The sequence below is a fragment of the Hesperophylax consimilis genome, chromosome 10, assembly GCF_061612785.1.
Source record: "Hesperophylax consimilis isolate HC1 chromosome 10, BYU_Hcon_1.0, whole genome shotgun sequence".
Classification (NCBI taxonomy): domain Eukaryota; kingdom Metazoa; phylum Arthropoda; class Insecta; order Trichoptera; family Limnephilidae; genus Hesperophylax; species Hesperophylax consimilis.
This window is the reverse complement of record NC_142845.1, coordinates 4,487,016-4,510,114: the sequence shown is the minus strand read 5'-3', so window position 1 is coordinate 4,510,114 and position 23,099 is coordinate 4,487,016. Positions and strand designations below refer to the sequence as shown.

Here is a 23,099-nt window from a genome sequence, read left to right as displayed (position 1 = left end):
TAAAATTAAAATTCACTTCTCGAACCGATTCGGTGACAGTTCGCGGTCATTCTGTCACTGTTATGTGATAAATATCAATCATAATTACATAAACCCGGCTAGAGAAACCCTGCTTTGCCAAACAAACCATTCAAAACCTTGGATGTTTTTTTTTGCTTTCGTAGTTTAACCTCAAAGTTCGCCGCTATTCGTAATAAGCCTAGCCAATCCTATCCAAAATTAACCATGTTTTTTTTTCTTTGGTGTACCGTAAAAATTTCTTGATTAGTTAGGTGTACCGTGAACATAAAAAGTTTGCGGAACACTGATCTAGAGGATTCTTGTACCGTTTCCAGGCACGAAAAAACTTTAATTTTTCTTTAGTTATGTTAATTAAAGCCGCCGAATACCATGTTGGGAATTTGGTTGATTTGATTACTTTCTTTGGAACCAGATCATCTATCAGGGCATCAATAATACCATAAAAATAATGTACTGCAGCATCTACGTCCTGTGCATTAACGACAGAGGACCAATCACTGTTTCTGAGAGCATCATTAACTACCTCGTAGTTAACTTTATTGAACATTTTGACTATCTGGGGTTTTAGGGTGGTAGCAGGGAGAGGAATATTTAGTTCAACTATAATAGATTTATGATGTGCATATTCGATTACTAGTGGCGAGTCAGCCGCGGAGACAATGACTGGAGTGTTACAAAGTAGTAGTAGTATTTAGCATATTATTTTAGAATCTGTATTAAAAAAAACTCTTTTCTTTTACTTAGACTGCACACAGGCGACTCCCCATTCTCCTGCATCGACTGCGGCGAAGCCTTCAAGTGCAAGAATGACCTTCTGCAACACTGCAAGATAATGCACCCCGCTGGCACGGTGACCACGGTGTCCGTCGGCCAGCAGACCAGCTCTGTGCCGCCCCAGCAGCAGCTGCAGCAGGAGATGAAGCCGCAGATTGTGCAAGTGGTGGGTGGCGACCGTGCTAGAATCAAGACAAACCTCGTGCAGGTAGCTGTCAATGTTCGCGGGCATCTTCCAACTTTAGATTCATTACGTGTTTAGTCGGTTTTATGAGAAACTGTAGTGTATCGTTGTACGGGTTGCGTGTCATGACCTTTATTCTGATTTTTTAAACTTAATGTTTTTATTATCTGGAAAATCGGGAAAAGTCACGACATTCTAAGATCGATTGCTAAAAAAGTGTGTCGTTTTCTTTTTAACTTTCTTTAGATTACATTCAACGATAAACATAAACTTAACCCCTGAATTACTGAATTATTTAAGTTTTTACATAACCTATTTTGGTTTTGTCGGTCATAATACTTCTGAAAATGTTCAGATAATTCATGTGAATATAGGTTAACGGTTTTTTTTTATTTGTTTCCTCTCTAGGGATTCCTGTGCTGAGGCGGACTTAAGTTATTTAATTTAATTAGGTGTCATTTTATAGAATGTAACCTTTTTTAGATAGACCACTTCTTAACTTGTACGCAATTAACATTTCTATTCGTTTTATATCTGGGGTAAGAATGTTGTGGAGTTTTGTTACAAAATAAAAGTTTCTTTGTCCAAGTGCGGTTTTAAAACTTCAAATATTTTTATGCCATTTTGATTCGATCTAGTGTGATGGATTGATTATGGTTCTGCTTGAGCTTTATTAAACGCATTAAATTATTAATTATTCCTAAATATCATAGAGTTGTTGTTTTTTGGACGCTGTTATCAATAAAATAACATAATACCAAACCGCCACAAATATTATTGAATTTTAATCCAATATCACAGCATCAATTTGATCTATGCAATTGATACCATCTCAGATTTGTGTGAAATTCCATCCTCTCTGCATACACCGTGCAGAGAAACGGCATTCTGATTAGTTAGACTCCGATATGTTCCGATATTTACAAAAATATATTTTTTATCCTTCATTTATTCCCTCATCTATGTAATTGGAAGATGACTCCGTCGTTCACATATTTGTCAACAAATATAATGACAGCACGAATAGGCAGGCTTTTGTTAATAAATTGTTTTAAACTTATGTACTCATTAAAGATATCCAATTCCCTTACTTACGTGCATACTCCTTATTTCAAGTTACATCCAACTTATTTGGACAAATCCTTGCCTTCTCCATTAGGGAAAATATAATACTTTATTGAAGAAGGCATGGTTGTGTTTTAAATTAGCTTTAACCTAAAATAAAATGTTCTATACGAAGGACCTTTTCCATTCTTTCCAATTTGGTGAAATGAAAATAAAATGACTAACATGGTTTTGATTTGGCAGTTGATTGGTCCAGATGGAGCGATTCAGGAGAAGACCTCAGCGGGATATGCTTGTCAGGAATGTGGCAACTGCTTCAATACTAAAGTGAGCCTTAACTATTTTTTTTACTCTCCTTTTTCAAGTATAATGCTTTTTCAACAATAATAATATATAATTGTAAACACTGCTGTCTTAACTATTGAACTGTTTTTCGAGCACATGTGCGCTCCAATTTTACGCAAATGGGTGAGCCCTAATACTGTCCGCGCTGGAATTTTTTTTCTTTTGCGATTTTAATCTTTATGGTCTGAAAACTTTGCCGAGGAAAAAATCAGAATCACTTGAGATAATTTCTGTGTCGATTCTACTGTTTATTTAATGAATGTAGCCTCTATGACAGCTTACGAAATAATTTGTCTATGAACGTCAAAATTCGTTTACTTGAAATGGCATCGCAAAAATGAAAGTAATATATAGGTCTATATTTCTTTTAAAACACTTTTTGATTGTTGGCTTTCGTGTACGGTATTATTCAAGTATAAGCAGACATAATAAAACTAGTTTATATATGTATTCATATAAATTTTTTTTTTTTGACAGTTAAAATCGGAGATTGTTCAATTTATTTCGATAAAGTTAGCTCTTCTGGGGAAATGTGTTATGATATAAACATGAAATAATTTTAATTTTATTATCGTATGACAGATTATCAATCCAATTACACTACAAAATCTTATTTGAATATTTGGGGAGATAGCTATGTAAAGAAGTAAGGAAGTTATGGGTTTCATACAGGGTGTCTGGTGGTAAAGAGCACTAACTTCTGGAGGTGATTCTGGATTATGATAGAAGTGAAAAAGAAAAATAACTTTTTTGAAATATATGAAATATATTTGAATAATTTGACACACTATCTGGTAAACAGAAAACAATCGCAAAAAAATAAAAAAGCATGGCTTTCAGGAGAGATGTTAAAATTTCATGATTCTAGAACTCATTTCTCAAGAGTTTTTACCACTTCAGAAAACAGATTTCTTCTTCATAAGAAACAATTCTAAGCAGGAACCAATTTATACAGTTGATTGCGCCCTGATCTGTACAATATAATTTAAAATTATTAAATGTAAAAATCTATTTGTATTGTCTGTATTGCAGGAGGCATTGGCGTTACACGTGCGACTCCACACGGGAGATCGCACCTTTGTGACGGATCTGTGTGCTCTGACGGCTGCACTGCAGCCCGGAAACTTCCTCAATCCTACACAGGCGCATCAAGGTATGTTTCCTATATCCACCGCCAAGTATTTTAAGTGGGTCTGGTTTACTGAAAAGCTAAACCTCTAGAAGTTCTTTACAGGTTTGAAAAAACACTTTCACCAGTTACATAAGACCTTTCGACTAATTGCGCGCTCGCACCTGGTCTATTATATGAGAATTTATGGACAATTTACAGAAGGAAAGTTTAACCCATTCAACTTTGGGTTTCTATTCCATAGAAAGGCCTGTTCTCACGGATCTATTTCATGGATTCTATGAGATAGATCAGGTTTAGTGAAACATCGGCTTAGTGAAATTGCCAATCTGTTCAAGTAAGAATGTTTCTACATATTTGAAAATGTTTCATTAATTTTAATTTTATTATTGTATGACAGATTATCAATCCAATTACACTACAAAATCTTATTTGAATATTTGGGGAGATAGCTATGTAAAGAAGTAAGGAAGTTATGGGTTTCATACAGGGTGTCTGGTGGTAAAGAGCACTAACTTCTGGAGGTGATTCTGGATTATGATAGAAGTGAAAAAGAAAAATAACTTTTTTCGACATTCCATAATTTTTTCCATGCAAACAATTTAACTTTTTTATCTGAAAACTACTTTAAAATGTTGAAATTTGGAAAAAGTTAATTTTTTTTTTACTTGTACTTTCATGTAGAATCGCCTCCCGAAGTTGTGTACTTTATCCCCGGACACCTTATATAATTTGCGACATGAGTTTTCTTTCAAAGTAATTATATTTATATATGCATACTTCTTGGCATATCTGTTCAGTGTTAATTGTGTACTATGTATGTTTAAAATGAATTGATTAACCATCTGGTTCTTCGGTGCAGGCAACTCTCAGGGCCTGCAGCTCGTGTCCTCGGGCGGTGTGCTCCAGCACACCAACAATGCCACGGCCGGCAACAACGCCAGCGGTGGCAATACCAACGTCACCACCGTGGCTGCCACGCACCTGGTAGCCACGCAGCCGCGCCCCAAGGTGCACTTCTGCCAGGACTGCGGGAAAGGGTTCGCGTCCAGGCACGGATTGCACCAGCATCATAGGAGGTAAGCACACAAATGCGATAAATGTACTTATCATAAAGAGACCACTTCTTTGGTTCCTATGTTTTGTGAATGCTGTTCAAAAAGAAATACACTAATTTAGGAGAATGTTTCATTCTCATTAGGTAAATTGGTTGCACTAGTCAAATGAAGCATTTTTGAATGGTGAATGAATTATCTTTAACAGTTCAATTAATCAAATGAATAAATACCCCTCCCTCCGAGGGTGCCAAAAGAAAATATGTTATATCCCCTTCCGTACCCTGGAGATGGACCAAAATTTTGTTGGCTTTCCCGGAAATGGCTGAAGCTATTTTTTTGTCTCCTATCCAAAAGGCCAAAAAATACTTAATTAATGGTGAAAAATATTTAGCAGCCGATTTCGGTAGCGGCCGATCCTTTAAATTTGAAGTAAATTTCGTAAAAATACGTCAAATTTCCGTGTGAATTGAAATATTGCTGCCGATTCACGCAGAATCTTTTAACGCCATTGTAGCGTCGAGAAAAATCTAGATTAACTAATTAATAATAAACCGCTCGACCTACTTAGTACCTACTCCCGAATTATGTACCTGCAGTCCAAATCGCATCGTAAACAAAGCAACCTACGTACTGCAAGCACCTACTTGTCTATTGACAACAATAATATCGCAAGTCGGTCTTACACATTACGAGAACTCGCCAGAAGGTTCGAGTCTACGGCCTAGGCATAATTGCCACGCCGTCGAAACTTCGGGAAAGGGCCAGACCGAGCGGGTGGCCTCGATTTAGTTGCCATTTAACTACCTGCTGTTGCCACTGACCTAACAATATAAATAAGCCCGACGCAGCGAGCATATTATTAGTGTTCAGTATTTACTATCGTCGGATGCACCTACCTACGAGTACTACGACCTAGTTTCGCGAGCATTCATAGTATTTGTGCATAATAAACGTGAAATATTTTGATTGTAAAATCAGCTTTCAACTTATCAATAAACGCTATACCTGAGTGGAGAGATCTTTCATTTATACACCACGATAACCACACCATAATTAATTATTCTAAGTAAATTTAGTAAAAAATAAGATACTTTTCCGCGTAAATTGAAATTTCGGAGCCGATTTCCGTCGTGCCCGATCTTTGAAATTCAGTTATTCAAAATAAATTCGTAAAAATACGATATATTTATGCGTAAATCGAAATTTCGGGGCCGAATTCCTTCGCGGCCGACCCTTTAAATTCAGATATTTGTAATAAATTCGTAAAAATACGATATATTTACGCCTAAATCGAAATTTCGTGGCCGATTTCGGTCGCAGCCGACCCCTTAAATTCAGATATTTTAAGTAAATTTCGTAAAAATACGTCATATTTCCGCATAAAACGAATTTTCTCGGCCCTTCAAAGTCGGATATTCGAAATAAATTGGAAAAAATATGACATTCCAGTGTAAATCGATTCCGATTTACAAAATAATAATACTGCCGCATAAACTCCAGGGAATATTACTGGGTGTACATCACTATTGCAGTCAAGTACATGTATGATTCAAATAGCGGAAAGCAGGGTAATTTTAAGTTCGTTAGGATTCGTTAATTCAAACATAAAACAAGATTGTTTAAAAAATTATGAGGAATGGGTAAAACTTAGGATGAATTATTTTACACCTGTTTTATACAATCATATATGTTTCGTTTCCAGACACCCCGACGGTAGTTGTACCCTGCGCACACACGTCTGCGACACTTGCGGAAAAGCGTTCTTCCAGAAGAACCACCTTCTCCTTCATCAGAGGCAGCACATGGAGATTCCCCCGAGGAATCACCAAGTCATCATTGTATGTTTCTACAATTTTTCATTATTCTACATTATGTATAATGTACAGTACAATGCCGATTGAAAAAGCAAACAGAATTTCATTAAAATAAACTTCACTGCAGCTGGGAGATGATAATCATCTTCAACCTTTCGATTCAATTTAGTTGTCTATTAACAAAACAAGTCATACAGTTTCACACCAAATAAACAATGTCCGTAGGAAAGGAACTTCCGGTTTAAATAGTCATCTTTTTTGCCCGTGAGGTGATTTGTCACAAAAGAGGGACTATGTATCAAAATTATCCATTTACAGGAAAACCCTGTTAATTTGAAATCCACGGGACATCAAGTATGTTACCATATGTTATCTGCCTGTATAAAATGTAAATAAATAATACATTATAACATATGTACATTCTAGCATCACGTTCATCAATCAAAAATGCATTGCATGGTGATCGACGAACCGGTGGATTCAATCTGTTAGCCATAAATTGATAATAGTTCGACTAGTCTATAGTTAGTAATAAGATAGATTATTGAGAAATGTATCATATATATCAAAAAATATTTATACCTTAAAATCGATTTCCTTTGGACACCCCTTCAAATGCGTGTAAGTTCTTTGTAGTAAATTCATAATACCTGTTCCCATGTAAATCGATTCCGATGTACAAAATAATAATATCAATTAGGATGATGTATAACCACGTAAAAAGACATTTTAAAAGTTTTACCACCACGGCTGTCTGTCAGATAGACATTTATGAAATTATGTGATTTATTTTTGCAAAATTTAATTTTTTTCAAATTACACAAAAAATTTTTAAAATAAGTTAATTGTAAATTGACGAATTTCTAATCAACAAATTTCGAATGAATCTTTTTTTGGCGGAAATTTCGATTTACACATTTTTCAAATTATCGGGGTTCTACTGTATTAACACACTTTAATCGGGAAGAGTAGTTCTACCCGTTCGGTCGATTGATGCTTAACGTCGGGAAGGGTAGTTCTACCTTCTGCGCCCGCCTCATTTCAATGGCAGAAAAGAAGAAATTATCTGATGTTTTTATATGAACATTATATACCAATCTCTTTATAAAGGTCCCAACTATATGTACATAATTATCAAATTGCAATGCAAGTCTTTTTTTTGTATTTATCTTGGAGTCTTTTGTGTACATCGATATTTCAACTAAAATGGCAATTATTATTGAACACCTGACACTTGATAGGTATTTCAACGAAATAAGTAATTTAGATAACATATTCTGTTATTCTAATAATTCAATTCCTGGAACCAGGGTTTTTATGACCATGAAACCCGAAACAAATCTTTCTATCTCTGTTCCGCACCCACTCAACTCCTAGGTGCGAGGGAGAGGAGAGTGTCGAGCATTTAAAAACAGCAGGCAAACACAGTTAGGCGGACCATAATAAATATTTACAAGTGCATGCCAGTTTTTAAAAAGCAAATTGTCCTCCGGTTGTGTTCCGAGGAGATAATATTTATATTTGCTTTTTCAAATCTTTCAAAATGGATTCGGAAAATTACGAAAGTGATAACGAAATCGTCGCAGATAATTTATCTGCCTGTTCTAGTAATTATTTGCCTGAATTCCATAGTGAAAGAGAAGAATCTAGTGGAAGTGAAGAAATTCCTTATAGGAGAAGAATGTCAGTGATGCCATTACAGTTCAGTGATTCTGAAGAAAGTGATATGGAGGAAGAACAAGGAAATATTAGATGAACAATTTTTAGACGTAAACTGTAACTGATTATATAAAGGTGATTAAAAACTTAAACCTAATAGTGTATGGTGAAAAAAATAAACAATATTATGTGAGCCATACGAGAAGCATTCTACGCTAAGTGATTATTTTAAATTTCATTTGAAAAAATAACCAATATTATTAGCACGTTCCGATGGTTTTGGTCCGCTGTACCGTGCGAGGGGCAATTGCACACGTGGTATTTCAATGGGTAATAATGTGTTACTCTGACGATACTAGAGAAGTGGCAATTGTTTTTGTTTTTATAATAATTTGGGCTTGGTGAAAATATAATAATTTGTAATTTTATAAAATTGAAACCTAGTTTATACTTAAAAAAATGACTCAACAATGACTTTGTTTTCGATTTATTATGTTGCATTAGAAATAATACTTGGTTTTCGGCTACAAATTATATAGCTTGGGTATGCTGAGTTAGTACGTAGAAAATTTTATTGAAATATTTCCATTATTTTCGAAGATATAGCGATTTAAAACAAATTAAACAAATTCGCGCGGGACCTTTATTTTCGAAAAAATAACCCGATCAAAGTGTGTTAACAGGACATTGAGCACACAATTCTTTTTCAAAATGTTTATCTTGCAATAGAATATAATAAAGGATATTATGATACACAAGTGGAGTCTAAAGGATTTTGAATTGTGTGAATGTAGACATCCTAGAAAAATGTCCCCCTCCTTCAGTTTCCTGATGGCACATGTGTGCTGAATAAAGTGACTCCTGATGCCGCCAACTGGCTGAACAACCTCAGCATCTCACTTTGACCTCCACCATTCTAAGAAGAAGACAAGGATTCACCTTTTATGGAGACCAAAGATGGGACCTGAAGGAGTCCTAAACCTGTATTTTTTAAATACAAATGATATTCTTTTCCTTATGTATCACTGACTTTTCCAGCAACCCACCGAGATATACATGGACAAGCAGCAGGAGTTGGCCCAGCAACAGCAACAACAGCAGCAGCAACAACAGCAGCAGCAGCAACAGCAACAACAGCTGGTGAGTGAGGCGTCTCGCCAGAGCGAGGCCTCCAACCACAGCTCCTCCAGCAGCACCAGTCTGCAGCAGCAGCACACGGGACCAACTCACATTCAGGTAAGAATGTGTTCAGTTCAGTTCATCCCATCGATATATAACAATAGATTAGCCCTCTATGTCTAATTCCAATCTAAAAATAACACCATTCAAGCGTAATTTCATAATACAACTCCTCATCAAATTCTGATGCCTCGCTTTGGAAGCCTAAATATAATTCCAAGTTTCCTATGTTATAATACAGAGCACAAGTTATCACTCAATCCTACGTTGTAATTTAATTTTATCGGCCAATAGCAGGCCTGAAAGGCTTCGTGTCAAAAGATATAGAGATGTACCAACCCAACTTGATGTCAAAAATGATGAATCAGCAAAGATTGATCATTTTGTGGCAAAAGTGTTGTCGTAATTGGTTGCTCGATGTAGCTGTTTTGCTAGAAAGAAATGTAAGATTTTTTAGCAATTTTTACTTTCATGAACGTATCGATACGTCGTCACAAAGCTATCTATGAGGTATATTTGAGTTCATTTTTTTAAATATTCATATAGCTGATTGATTTGTTAATGATAAAGTCCCCAAGAGCCCCTACCGAAAATATTGCTAACTGCCTCAAATTCATGTTTGAAAAATGTTCTTCACCACACTCACTTTTCTAGAAAACGAATTTGCTCTGTGCAGACCAACAAAAGGTAAAAAGAAATGCTTATTCCGATACTGCGAGATAATGCACTTTCTTTTTGATAAATATTTTCTTGAACCAATGTTATTATTGGTTTCGAAGTTAATTTTAAGGTTCACACGCCCTTTCTATATAATACTTGGTCGATGGTTCATCCAGTCCATTAATTTCTATTGCAAGAGGAAATATAACCAGTGGAACGCCGATGGGTCTCTGGAGAACATCCAAGCATTCTAATACATATCCTTTTTAGAATAATTTGCGATGCGATTTTGACCTTACTGCTTCGAAAAATGTATGAATAACAAAATCAGCATCATTTGTGCTAGTAAAACTTTAGGTCCCACTAATATTTTTCTGTTTTATGCTCCGGCCTTCAACAGGTTAATGTCATGGTGGTATTAGATGTAGCCAGTACTACAGCTTTTCCTTCGTCAGTAGGTTTTCAATCCACAGGACTGGTTAAATCTTTTTTAGCTTCGGAGCAGACAATCTGTTCGATTGTTTCTGAAGCAGCAAAATTTTCTGAAATTTGGATATTTTCTGTTTGGATTTTATAGATGTTCGCAGCTTTTTTCACCTTGCAATATCTTTTCCAATATTAGTTATGGAGCTTTCAAATGTCCATTTAATTGTAAAAAAAATACTTTTTGGTTGTTTCACAGAATTTTAACAATTCATCAAATTTCAAACTTAAAATTCAAGTTCTGTGAAAGTTCTATTATTATTTCATCATGGGCCGGTTGTTTCACAGAATTTGGATAGTAACAGAAACGAATATGAATTTCACAGAACTTAAATATTAATTTTGATAATATGATGTTTGATTATATTTACTTTATATACTTGATGATATTTAATAGTAAATTCAATTTCAATATTTACAGAAAACCTACCTTTACTGATACAGTAATTCATATTACATACTTCAAACCATCGCATTGGCCATAAACATTCCGCCTTTCATTCTATGGTCCCCAGACTTGCCACTATCCCTCAACCAAACACTAACTTTATTGAAGAACTCGCTATAATGAGATCTATCGCAATAGATTATGTGATATTTTTACAAATTTACTTTGAAAATCTGAATTTGCAACAGAAATCGGATGCGAAATTACAATTTACGTGGAAATATATTGTATTTTTACGAATTTACTATGAATATTTGAGTTAAAAGGGCCGGCTGCGACGGTAATCGGCTGTGAAATTTTGATTTACGCCGAAATATATTGTATTTTTACGAATTTACTTTAAATATATGAATTCGACGGCCCGGCTACATCGGTAATCGGCAGCGAAATTTCGATTTACGCCAAAATTTCCATGTTTTTACGTATTTTCTTTGAATAACTCAACATGAACGGTCGACTGCGGCGGTAATCGGCTGCAAAAATTTGATTTACACGGGAACAAGTTGTGTTATTACGAATTTACTACGAAGTTACTACCCAACCCTATTTGATAGGGCGGCCGTGGAACTAGATTTACGGCAATTTTTTGTTTGTTTTTTCTTTAAATTTCAAATTACACGGGACTTCGTTAATTGGAAATTTGGTTTTTGATGTATCGTGGATTTCGAATTAAAGGGGTTCTACTGTAATATGATGCACAAATGTGGCCTTCAGGACTTGTTATTGCTGCACAGTCCTGTCCACGCTGTGACTGCCGGGGCACTAGTGTACCGCAAGGATCTCAATATGTTCCCTCAATGTAGGAAAGTACAAATTGATTTTAGAATCTTTTCTCTTCCATTATATTTTCATTGGCAATTTTCTGTATTCATTAGGTGACGAATCGAGAGGGTCAGGTCATCGGAAACCAGATCCTGATTGGCGGCTCCAGGAACCGCCAGCTTATAGGCAATCAGATCCACATCATCAATAGGGAGGGGAAGACCATTGGCACGCAGATCACCTCACCCGGTGGCAACCTGGTACACACTATCAAGCAAGAGCACATGCAAAATAGGTAAGACTTTATTCTTAGACTTCTCTAAACCTAATTTTAGTTTTATAGGGTTAGATCAAGGCTGCCCAACCCCAGGCCCGCGGGCCACATTGTGGCCCGTGGGCCGAATGGCGGAACGAATTATAAGTGGCCCGCGTGAACCATTTTCAAAAAACCCGCCAATCCGCCAATTTGAAAAAGTGTCGCGGGCCCGCGGTAAAACAAACAATGCAGCTTGCGTGCGGTCACCAGTGTTGCCAACGAAGGCGATTTATCGCTATTTAGGCTACTCAGAACGAGAATCAGCGACGAAAAAATCTAACCTGTTGAACTTATTTTTTAAACAATTGCGTCCGAAATGGAATCTTGTAGCCACCCCCCCCCACATATGATGGTTTTGGGTGTGCGGAATTTTTTCTCAGCGAAGTGAAACAACCCCCCCCCCCCATGGATTTCAAATATTTTGTACTCATTTTGAATTTTTTTTGTGGGGAATTATGTTTTATAGAAATTCTCTAACAACCCCCCCCCCCTCCATGGAAATAGGAACCGTCAGGTATTCAGTGGCCCGCCAGTGATTCAAAATCATCAATTTCGCCCAACTGTTAAAAAGGTTGGGCAGCCTTGGGTTAGATGATGGCATATTAGGTGGTGACATTCAAGGTAGAAATAACTGGGTGAACATACACTACGTAAGCAATGCATTAAGATATCTGTACTAATTACAATCCATACATTTTCTATGGAAATAGATAATTCAGAAACACATGCTTGTCACAGGCAACACAAACCTACGCTTCCATTGCTATGCAAATCTGGGCTGTCCAGATTGGCGTTGGTCGTGTAAAGATAGAATTCGTCAAGCCACCAACCAGTTGATTTCACATCTGTGAGTGGTTTATGTATGCGTATTAGGTTGTGTAGGTTTTGACAGTTGATAAAATTGCAGTTTGTTTGACACGCATTTATGAAATGAATTTGCATCCAACCTTAAATGAAGCAGAGTTCTTCAGCTGTAGATAGCGTCTGGCTGGAGGAGCAGGTGCCGAAGACAACAATATTAACAAAAATATTCTAAAATATAATTCTTTTTAATATTATTCCCATTGCACCCATAGAATGAATTGCAAATGCACCGTATAAAAACTGCCAGTCTTTCTCTGGTACCAATAATTGACGTGTATTTTATTTTCTTGTGTTACATTCAATATTGCTGTGAAGCTCATCAAATTTCCCTTTGTTCTACAGAAGTACACGAAGAATCGTTTGACATCAGATTACTAGAGCATGGAACTCTCCAACATTTGTGTTTGTTTATTTATTTCATGAATCATATTATAATCTTAGCAAGTCCTCGAATTCGCTTTCAGAATCACAAGACTTAAAAGTAGACATATTCGTAGACAAAGCTACGAATAGTATGAATTGCGTCTGCTGAGAAGTGTAACACATAAACATAACCTAAAGAATAAACGTCAAATCAACCGACGCGCCATGTACGTCACGCATGCACCTTATTATATGAAGCTAATGTAAAATAAAAAAAATTGTTTATACTAATATTTTTATGCTATTCATTGTTTAGGGATACCCAGTCAACACTGAACTCACAGGTGAGCCAACAACAGCAGGTGCAACAACAGCAACAACAACAGCAGCAGCAACAGCAGCAGCAACAACAGCAGCAGCAGCAACAGCAACAGCAGCAACAGCAGCAACAACAACAGCAGCAACAACAACAACAGCAGCAGCAGCAGCAGCAGCAACAGCAGCAGCAACAACAGCAGCTAAATAATGCACACCAACAGCAGCGTGAGGCACACCAGATGACGCCAACGCATCATCAGGTAGCTTTATGATCATTTAATTTCTTTGTAATATGATAAACAACGTTACACCAACACCCCAGCCGTTTTCAGCCCAACAGCACCTTCATCGGGGGCATCAGGACAGATTGAAACCATAAATATAATTTGGATTGCTAGCATATCCATAGCAGATTTGCTAGAAATTCACCAACCACACTTACCTACATTTTATTGTGTTTTGGAACTTAATAGAACTAAGTAATGTATCTTAACCCGTCATATCCCGGGACCGCATAATATGCGTATTATAATATAATATACATATATTATTATGTATTATAATATACATATTATGTGAGTGCGGCACATTATCTACGAATTAAAAAAAAAAAAAAAATTATGTGCGATTTTGACCCTTATGTATAAGGAATTTGTATGAAGAACAAGGTCACAATCGCTTGGGCTATTCTCGTTCTTTACGCAGCAAATACCGGAATGACTTCTAGCTTTTCAGATTTTTTACAAAGAATTTTTCTGTGGAATGCCAACGAAATATTTGCCGCGTTTTTAGTGTCAAAGCGTCTTCTTTCATTATTTTTGATATAAATTGATTGTGGAAATAATAGATTTGAGGTATCATCAGAAAGATAGTTTTATCTACATTATGTAATTTTTATAATATTTCACCCAAGAAAAGTGATGAAAATTAACTTCGTAAGAAATGTCAAAATTTTTACGTCATAATGAATAATTATATTTTTAGCATTATTTATTTACAGGTTTCTTGTACAAAATAATATTATTAGTAACAACAGTTGTATAAACTACCGAAATCTGGAAGAATTGTTATCATATACTTATAAAATGCGACACAAAAAAAATTTAAGTAGACACTTGACATTTGATTTTGGAATTTGAGCCTTTGGAAATTGAGCTTGGAATTTCCTGGGACACCACAGGTTAATGTTATTCTAGCTTGTTGTTTTGTCACTTGGGAACAAATTTATTTTATCTGAAAAAGCGCATCGCAAATTTCATAATTCCAAAAGATTTTTAAAAGTCCATTGTGCTGTATTTATTTATAGGAAACCTTATTTGACTTATTTTTTATTGTGAAGACCTTATTTAGCTGGAAAATATAGTAAAACTCAAGAATATTTTCTTAGTTCTTTACTATATTATATTTTTAATAGCATTAGAGAGAATATAAACATTTCTCTGATTATGTATTAAGATCCTGGGGAAATTACATAGGATAGATATTTACCATTTTTATAAATATATAAATACATTATTAGGACATTACAGTTTACAAAACCATAATTCTGCATAAGTTATTACAGAAGTAATGTCAGCCGGTGTAAAGCTAGTTTAATTTAAATAAGTTGTAGTAAAGTGTTACGAAGAAGTCTATTCTTGCCATGATTATTATTGAGGTATATTACCTGTCAATGAAAAAGATGTTGTATTTTGTCTCTGCCCGCTCTGATCCAGGTGGTGCACGCGGAGCAGCTGGTCCAGCACCAGCGCGAGCAGCAACAACTGCTGCAGCAGCACAAGCAGCAGGACGCGGCGCACCTCACCACGGGCAGCGGGCACCTGGTGCTGCGCAACTCGGCTGGCGGGCACCGCGAGCCCGGACAGCTGGCGCAACTCAGCCAGGTGCATATCGGGCCAGCGCACGTCATCAAGTATGAGATCATACCGCAAAGTAGCGTCGTGCAGGTGCAGTCCATCGATTGATGAAACAGCTCACTCGCGGCTGCCAACGTGTTGGTCTTGTAGTCACCCATCACCCCGCAATATACAAATACTGTGGTCATACCGCAAGCAAGCCATAGCTGACCATTAGTTGATGGTTTTGTAGCATATAGACTCAATATGGTGGTTTTGTGGCCTCCAACCCGACCTTAAATCGGAACTGAGGTTATTCCGTCAGCTTACTGATGGAGCTGACCTTTAGTTATTGGTTTTTGTAGCATGTAGACAAAAGAAACATGGCTATAAATGTGATGGTTTTGAAACCACTGACCCAACGTGATATTGAAACTGACAAACCACCAGCCATCAACTGATGGAGCTGACCTTTAGTTGTTGGTTTTTGTAGCCTATGTACGGGTGTAAATAAGGTGGGTTTCTTTTACCCACCGACCAGATCTTCGGGTGACCTGACATCACAACTGTGGTCATATAATCTGCACACTATTGATGTTTGCAAATTAGGCCCGCTTTTGTTGCACATGGACATGATGGTTTTGTAGACACTGACCCAACTTTATAACAACCAGAAATCAAAACTGAGATCATACTACAGAGCAGTGTGGTCAGTCTATCTACTGACAACTATTTATTCTACACCTTAAATACACCCTCTGCTGTAGTTCGTTTGATTTACTTGCTTTTCTCAATTGCAAACTGTCAGGATTGTTCTTTTTTTTTACTTGAAACTGTTGTATTTAATTTTAAAATAGTTAAAGGGATATTCCTGTATGCAAAATGTATGACACAGTCCACAGATAGAAAACTTATTCATTATGTTTTATGTTGAAGTTTAACCAAATCGGTGAGCACTAAACTTTTGAATAAAATATGGATTCTCACACATGTCTTTTATATCTTATTACATATGTAAAAACATTGTTTGGATCCCCACCACCTATTATAAAATCAATTCTTACTAATTTCAGAGTTTTCATTCTCCTACTATTTAATTATCATAGTCCTATTAAATTGTCATATGATCGCTATATACAATAATCAATTAAATTAATTTTAAAACTCCCAGTAGCAATTAATACTGGAGATTTAAAAAATAACTTCAATGTAAAAATAGATAAATAATTTTTCATCAGTTCACATGAGAAGCTATTGAATAAAATTCATTGAATTCTTTTTTAACATTAACATTGGATACATGGAAGGACTCCTTATATTCGTAATGGTGACATTCAGATAACATTTTATGAAATAATTTGAATTGAAATGTACGTTAACTATATTTTAACACCCTGCATTAAAAAGAACAGTATTCATGAATACTATTAATTATTGGTTTTTTGTAATTGAATCTTAGAACTTTGAAATGATATTGTAGATAGCACTGTTCTGTCTCAGAAGTTTTACGATTGTTTCCTCCATTCACTTCTATGAGAGGAATCACGCCATTTGAAGTTGTTACCCATAGTTGCTTTAGGAGTATATTTAGAGTTGTGCGTAGACAGTTTTTATAGATTTTACAAACATTGTCTAAAGAACTGTGATTACTGATTACACACCACATCAACATTGTAATTAATCCAAAAGAACATGAAATCAAAATATACTAATGAATTCTAATCACATAAGGTATTCGGACTTGTGATTAAAAATAATAATATTATCGTAAGTTATCTTATTATTGTAAAAAAATAGATAAGTTTTAATTACCGTTAAGGCATGTATTTTATGCTTACGCAAAATGTATTCATAATATGTATACCTAGTTCTGGTGAAGTTTATGAAATTAAAGACTGGTGGTTCATATTAATGTCTAAAATATTTTGATGTCTAATCTATTGAAAATTTATTGTACAAATGGATCATTGGCGATATTTATCATTTATTTTTGCCTTTTAGTCTTCAATATGACAAACTTTGTTTTGCAAAATGTCTTTCAAATGTATTGTCGATTCATATTCCTCGATAAAGGGGTGAAAACATAGGTGATGAAAGTAGCATTTGTCATCTCGTTTAACAGTGTTTATATATCATTTTTCAAGATTTTTATCATGAGCAAGCAAGAAAATAAAGTGAGGACCTTCTAACTACATTCGACTATTGAAATATCTTGGCGACTACCGCTATTCATCTGCGCAGATGTTCATTCACAGGCACACGTTGCCGATATGAGTTTGGTCGACGACGCGGGTGGTGGTGATTGTTACCACTCATGTCGTCGAGACTTTCATGGCGTCACTCGTGTCAGACATTTCGTAACAATGCGTGTGCTTTAGATCAATGCTAGGAACAAAACAGTCGAAAGAGAATGACAGCTACGGCAACTGTTTGGTTGTGAGTGAGGTTATGAAAGCATTCTAGTTTTGGGTCGCGTGATTTCAGTAGGGATTTGTATGGACTGTGCACAACACGTTGTTTGAGGCAAGAGTACACAACATGAGTATCGAATACTTGCATATCCCTGTGGAAGGTGCCTAACTAAAAGATTTTTGCTGAGCTGCTTTTTATGGATAAAATATAATTTAAAACTGTCAGATAAGATTTAATTATAATGAGCAACAATTACATACCTTACCAGCTGGCTTGGGAGGATGTTTGTTCTACTAAACGCCACCCGAGGGAGGAAGAGGAAGTATTTGTAAGAAGAAGAAAACAAAATTCTTATCCAATATTATGGTCACTCTTGAATCGCATTAGTTTATACTTGCTTCTAGACTATTATTTGCACTCAAGCCCAGTAAAGCTATGTATCTGTAAATAAACTTTACTATAGGAGAGTATAATTTGATATTTTGTAAACTATGTATAAATTAAATTATTAATTAGTGGTCTATTTTTAAGAGAGAATATTAATTTCATCATGTCCAACATCACTCCATTTACCAACTCATTGCATTCATTTAAGGATAATGTAGTTGTTTTTAGACTAATCTAGGAAAAACAATAATTTTAAGGGAAAACTCCGACATACTTATATTTGTGTACTGGAATAAAAAAAATAATAATGTTAAACTAACTAATGTTAATGTGGAATCACAGTATATTAATTGTTACTTCCTTCTTTTACAATCTCATTTGTCACTTATTTACAAACTTTCAAGAAGAATTTTTTTTTAAACATTGTTTTACAATGTGAATTTTTTGCATAATATTATATTTATCGCAGTTCATTTGTGTAAAACAATCACTTTTTATTATGCTAACTATCTAGTAAAGTTGGCAAGTCTTCCTTCATCTCTGGTATTACATTCTTAACTTATTGACTTCTTTAGTTTATGCAAAGTTTTTGAATTCAATAATAACTGTCTAATTTAGATATTTAATTCCATCTTCCGCTCCCGTGTCAACTTTTTAACAACGCAATGGAAGAATTCAAACCTTGGCAAAAATAACAGCATCAATGCCGTAGCAATCTAATTCGTTGCAATACAAGTCTGCGTAAGATTAAACTAAGCAATATTGACATTACTAGCACTAAATTTTGAATTCTTTTGCTAGTAATCGCCTTAGTTACCTTTTGAGTGCTGAATACAATTGGTAAATAATAAATTACAGAAGAAACCATCTGCAATGGCGATGCGTACATACATACATCGCTTATACGGCAGGTTACGGTGTAAAGTCAATATGTTTTGTTGGAAAATTTTTTTCACTGTTAACATGTTATAAAACACTGTCATTGTACTAAGTACGCAATATTTCCCAATCTAATAACCGTTGCGTAGGTAAAAAATAATAAATAACTCAATGAATAAAACCTCAAATTGTAATATTTGATGGAAACGTCAGAAAAAGATTTGGTCATATCTAGGAAGATTTGGTCATATCTTGCCGGGGCTTTGCTCTTTGAATGGTTTTATGTTTAAAACATTCATTTGAGAGTCGCTAGTATTGTCTTCAATGATTTGCTAATAAACAGCTTCTTAAATTTATTGAATTATATTTTCTCTTACCATCTTGTGCTTTGGTAACACACCTGTCTGTATTATTGTTGGCTGCTAATATAATATGCAATATCCATTCAATTGATATACAGATGTTTAACTTATCTGAATTTGCCATACAATCTAAATCTATAATTGCTCCCATAAATTTGCTTTTTTCATATTGTCTGTCCACGATAGAGAATTCTGTAAATATTAAATTAAACATATCACTTTAACCCTCAATTTAATAGGAACAAAAACATGTTTTAATTAATGGACTCTACTAGGTGAGAAATGTTGGTGTCAAACTGTACACTCCTGTTGCTTTGCCCACACACTATCTGTGCATCATCAGTTGAGTTTTAAAAAATATCTGTTTTCCTTATGACAGCTGCAACATCATTTAGAAATGTCATTCATGAAACAATGAAGGATTTTAACTCACGATTCCTGAGCATATTTGGAGTTAAAACGTAGGTGTCATTTTGCTGTAATTTTTATTCCACATATGCTCAAGAATTGCTGGTTAAAATACTTCAAGTGCGTGATGTTTTACTCCCTGTATATCAGCCAGACTGAGAGCGCCCAGAAAAATGAATGTTCATATATTTTTTCCTACCTTGCATAGACCGTTTAAAGTTACAAACAGTTAAAGTTATTAACACTTACCAGTGCATTAGTTTAATAGGATCTAGCTGTTAACTGTAGTTTTAATATAATTTAATGAATAGAAAGCCTTAAAAATCATGCCAGAGTTTTAATGATAAATGCTGAACTTCACTATTACCTAAGTCGTGATAAAATAAATTGAGTTTATGAATCTAAGTAACATTATTCGCTTTTGCCAATCTTAATCTATTTTATCTTTGTGTTTTATGCAAAAGCTTCCAACAATTCAAGAATGAATAATATCAGTTGTTTGCATTTATAATTCATAATATATTTATTGTTGGCGTTGATTACGGAGCATCACCGACAACCATATACTGTAAATGTTTAATAAACCATCAGACAACTTTAGCCAACTACTTTTCAACCAGATTTGAATAGATAATTCTGTTTGTGGTTTTCTCCGTTCTTGTTTTGTAGAAAATATCCGTCGCAGTGATGATTACTTTTAGGCAGATTAATGGTAAGTTTATTATTTTAATTTGAATATTGAATACGATGTTTTGCCTTGTTTACATATGAATATATCAATAGAGTTGTAATGAAATGAATCATGTACATAATATAAGATAAGGTTAGGTGAAGTTAGATATTTGTATAACCGGAGTTGCTTGTATCATAAGTTATTTCAGTCACCTTGGACTAATCTTTTGGTGTCCTCTACGTACTGCTTTTGTACCTAAATATAATAGATTAATTATTGGCTTTTGTTTATTTCCTCTATTAAGTTATCATAATGTTAGATCCATATATAAACACGCAGTGCTAGAAGTCTTACATTTGCTTGAATATTTTAATCTAAGTGCAAGTTTTGTGTGTCATTACTTTTTAAATGGAAAGCACCAAGTAGCAGGGAGCTCAGTTTTACTCTATCAAGGTATACACAATATTATAACGGTGAATAGATTAGATGTATGTATTCATATTTTATTTCATTATGGTCAGTTTTATGTCATTTTCAGCATTGTACCTAATGACTTGTATAGAATTAGTGAAATATATAATTTTATATCTTAGCTCGGTGTCATTATTATTTACAACTGTATAATAAAGGAATAAAAAATCAGTACACTATCAAATTAATATTTTATTTTATTGTTGGATAATACGTAATGTGATTCAATAATGAATCACACTTCGAGATCAATATAATACATTATCATCTGAACTTTAACTCTATGTGGCTGAATAGACAGATTGCAAATAAGATGGTCCTGAAACGGAAAGAATTCATATGATGATAAGTGATTGGGATGATGGTTCTTGTGGATTATGCACATACACCACATACCAGGTTCTGGCCACACTACACCAACACATCACAGTTATTATTGCCAAGGTAGGAAACTGATGAATGAAAATAGTGTTGTGTAGAAAACCAATGGCAACTTGTGTAAGTAAAAACTGAAGTTTGAAAACATAAAATAAGTATGACGAGTACCTGTACAGACTACAGATCGATTAGCCCTCGGAAACAATGAGCTGTGACAAACAAAGAACAGATGCAGCGAAAGCGATGCATGGCATAATCATGCATAAAGTCCAAGCCTCACAACTCGTGCCGCTAAGAGACGCTAGTGTAGCATACTGCCATCAGAATGTATGGGAAATTTCAGAAGTTGGAGGTATTTTTCAAAGTTTTAATGTTTCGGGTCTCCCAAAAACGCACCAACGGCGATGTTTTTATATATGATTCAAGACGTTTTTTATTCTTAAGATTACCCGCTTTTAACATTGAAGAACACTAGGTATAATGTTGTTGTATTGAACCAAAGTGCCAAAATACACCCATGACTGCACCTGATAATCAATATACTGGTATTTATAAATCTGAATTTCAACATTTTCATTGGTTCTAATGTGAATGTGGACCAGGGTTGCCAATGCAAATGTTCTAAAATACCCACAAGATATGAACAGTTGTTCAAATTCCCCACAAGTTTCTTTACCTCCAAAACAAACAAAATTCTATTGAGTTTACCATTTGTTTTTTTATTATTTAGTCATTTTAAAACCTGTATTGGTTCCAAACAGCAGAAATAAGACATGGGAATGAGAGATCTAATGCAATTGCCATTCAGCGTGGAGTACGACAAGGCTGTATCCTGTCGCCACTATTGTTTAATCTCTATTCCAACTATGTCTTTAAAAGAGCCCTAAGTAATACTGAGAAGGGTCTTAAGATCAACGGAGTTGTCATTAATAACATAAGATACGCAGATGATACTGTATTACTAGCTGACTGTATCGATGACCTCCAAGACCTATTAAATCTTGTTATTTTATTTTATTTTATTTTATTTTATTTTATTTGGGAAACAAACAGTTATACAAATATATTTTAATACAAATCATTTTTACCAAGTTGCATAAACCAGTAAAGTTTCCACAGAAGATTCATTGGTAGAAAAACATATGAATATAAATAATACAATACAATATAAATACTAACTAGTAGAAAAGGAAAATCTCCAAAAAAATAAAAAGACTACAGATTCAACCCATACAAAAACAATACACACACTAACACTACTAAGTTTCCCGCAACGATCGAACGCTACTCTCTTAGGAATGCTATGAATCCTGCGAGGCTCGTGTTAAACACATCGATATTTGTGCATAATCTATTAAAGGTGCTACAGCTTCTTCTTATAAATACATTTTCAACATAATTAGTATTGCTCTTAGGAATATAAAATGTGTCCGGAGATCGAGTTACTCTTAATCGACATCTGAAATGAATATTTTGTAAAAGGTATGGGCTATCAATAAAATAGTGGATTATCTTATATAGCATTACTAGGTCTCTGATATCTCGGCGTTGATCAAGAGTTTTAAAGTTCATGGACACATTGTTTTCATCATTTCGCATGCGATAAGAGACATATTTCAAAAACTTTTTCTGAACTCTTTCTATGTTTGATTTATATGTAGAATTATGAGGGTTCCACACTGTTGATGCATACTCTAGGTGGCTTCGGACGTAAGATATGTAGAGAATCTTAAATGTTTGTGGATTTTTGAAAACTGAACATACTCTAAGTATAAATCCCAGCATTTTCAAAGCCTTCGACGTAATATGCTCGATATGAGATTGAAAAAGAAGCTTACTGTCCATTAGGACA

General features: G+C 34.9%; 1 protein-coding gene across 2 annotated transcripts in view; it reads left to right on the top strand.

Moving 5' to 3' along the window:
* The window catches only part of LOC149420207 (uncharacterized), a 44,900-nt gene extending 23,862 nt beyond the window's left edge, over nt 1-21,038 (top strand). For both annotated transcript variants that reach the window (XM_089636518.1, XM_089636517.1), the window contains exons 8-16: nt 766-961; nt 2,288-2,371; nt 3,422-3,542; nt 4,381-4,597; nt 6,279-6,414; nt 9,088-9,285; nt 11,695-11,876; nt 13,441-13,702; nt 15,158-21,038. In XM_089636518.1, the coding sequence (XP_089492644.1) occupies nt 766-961; nt 2,288-2,371; nt 3,422-3,542; nt 4,381-4,597; nt 6,279-6,414; nt 9,088-9,285; nt 11,695-11,876; nt 13,441-13,702; nt 15,158-15,406 (1,645 nt within the window). In that variant the 3' untranslated portion in view covers nt 15,407-21,038. The remainder of the gene's footprint in view (nt 1-765; nt 962-2,287; nt 2,372-3,421; nt 3,543-4,380; nt 4,598-6,278; nt 6,415-9,087; nt 9,286-11,694; nt 11,877-13,440; nt 13,703-15,157) is intronic.
* Nucleotides 21,039-23,099: the final 2,061 nt, after the last annotated feature.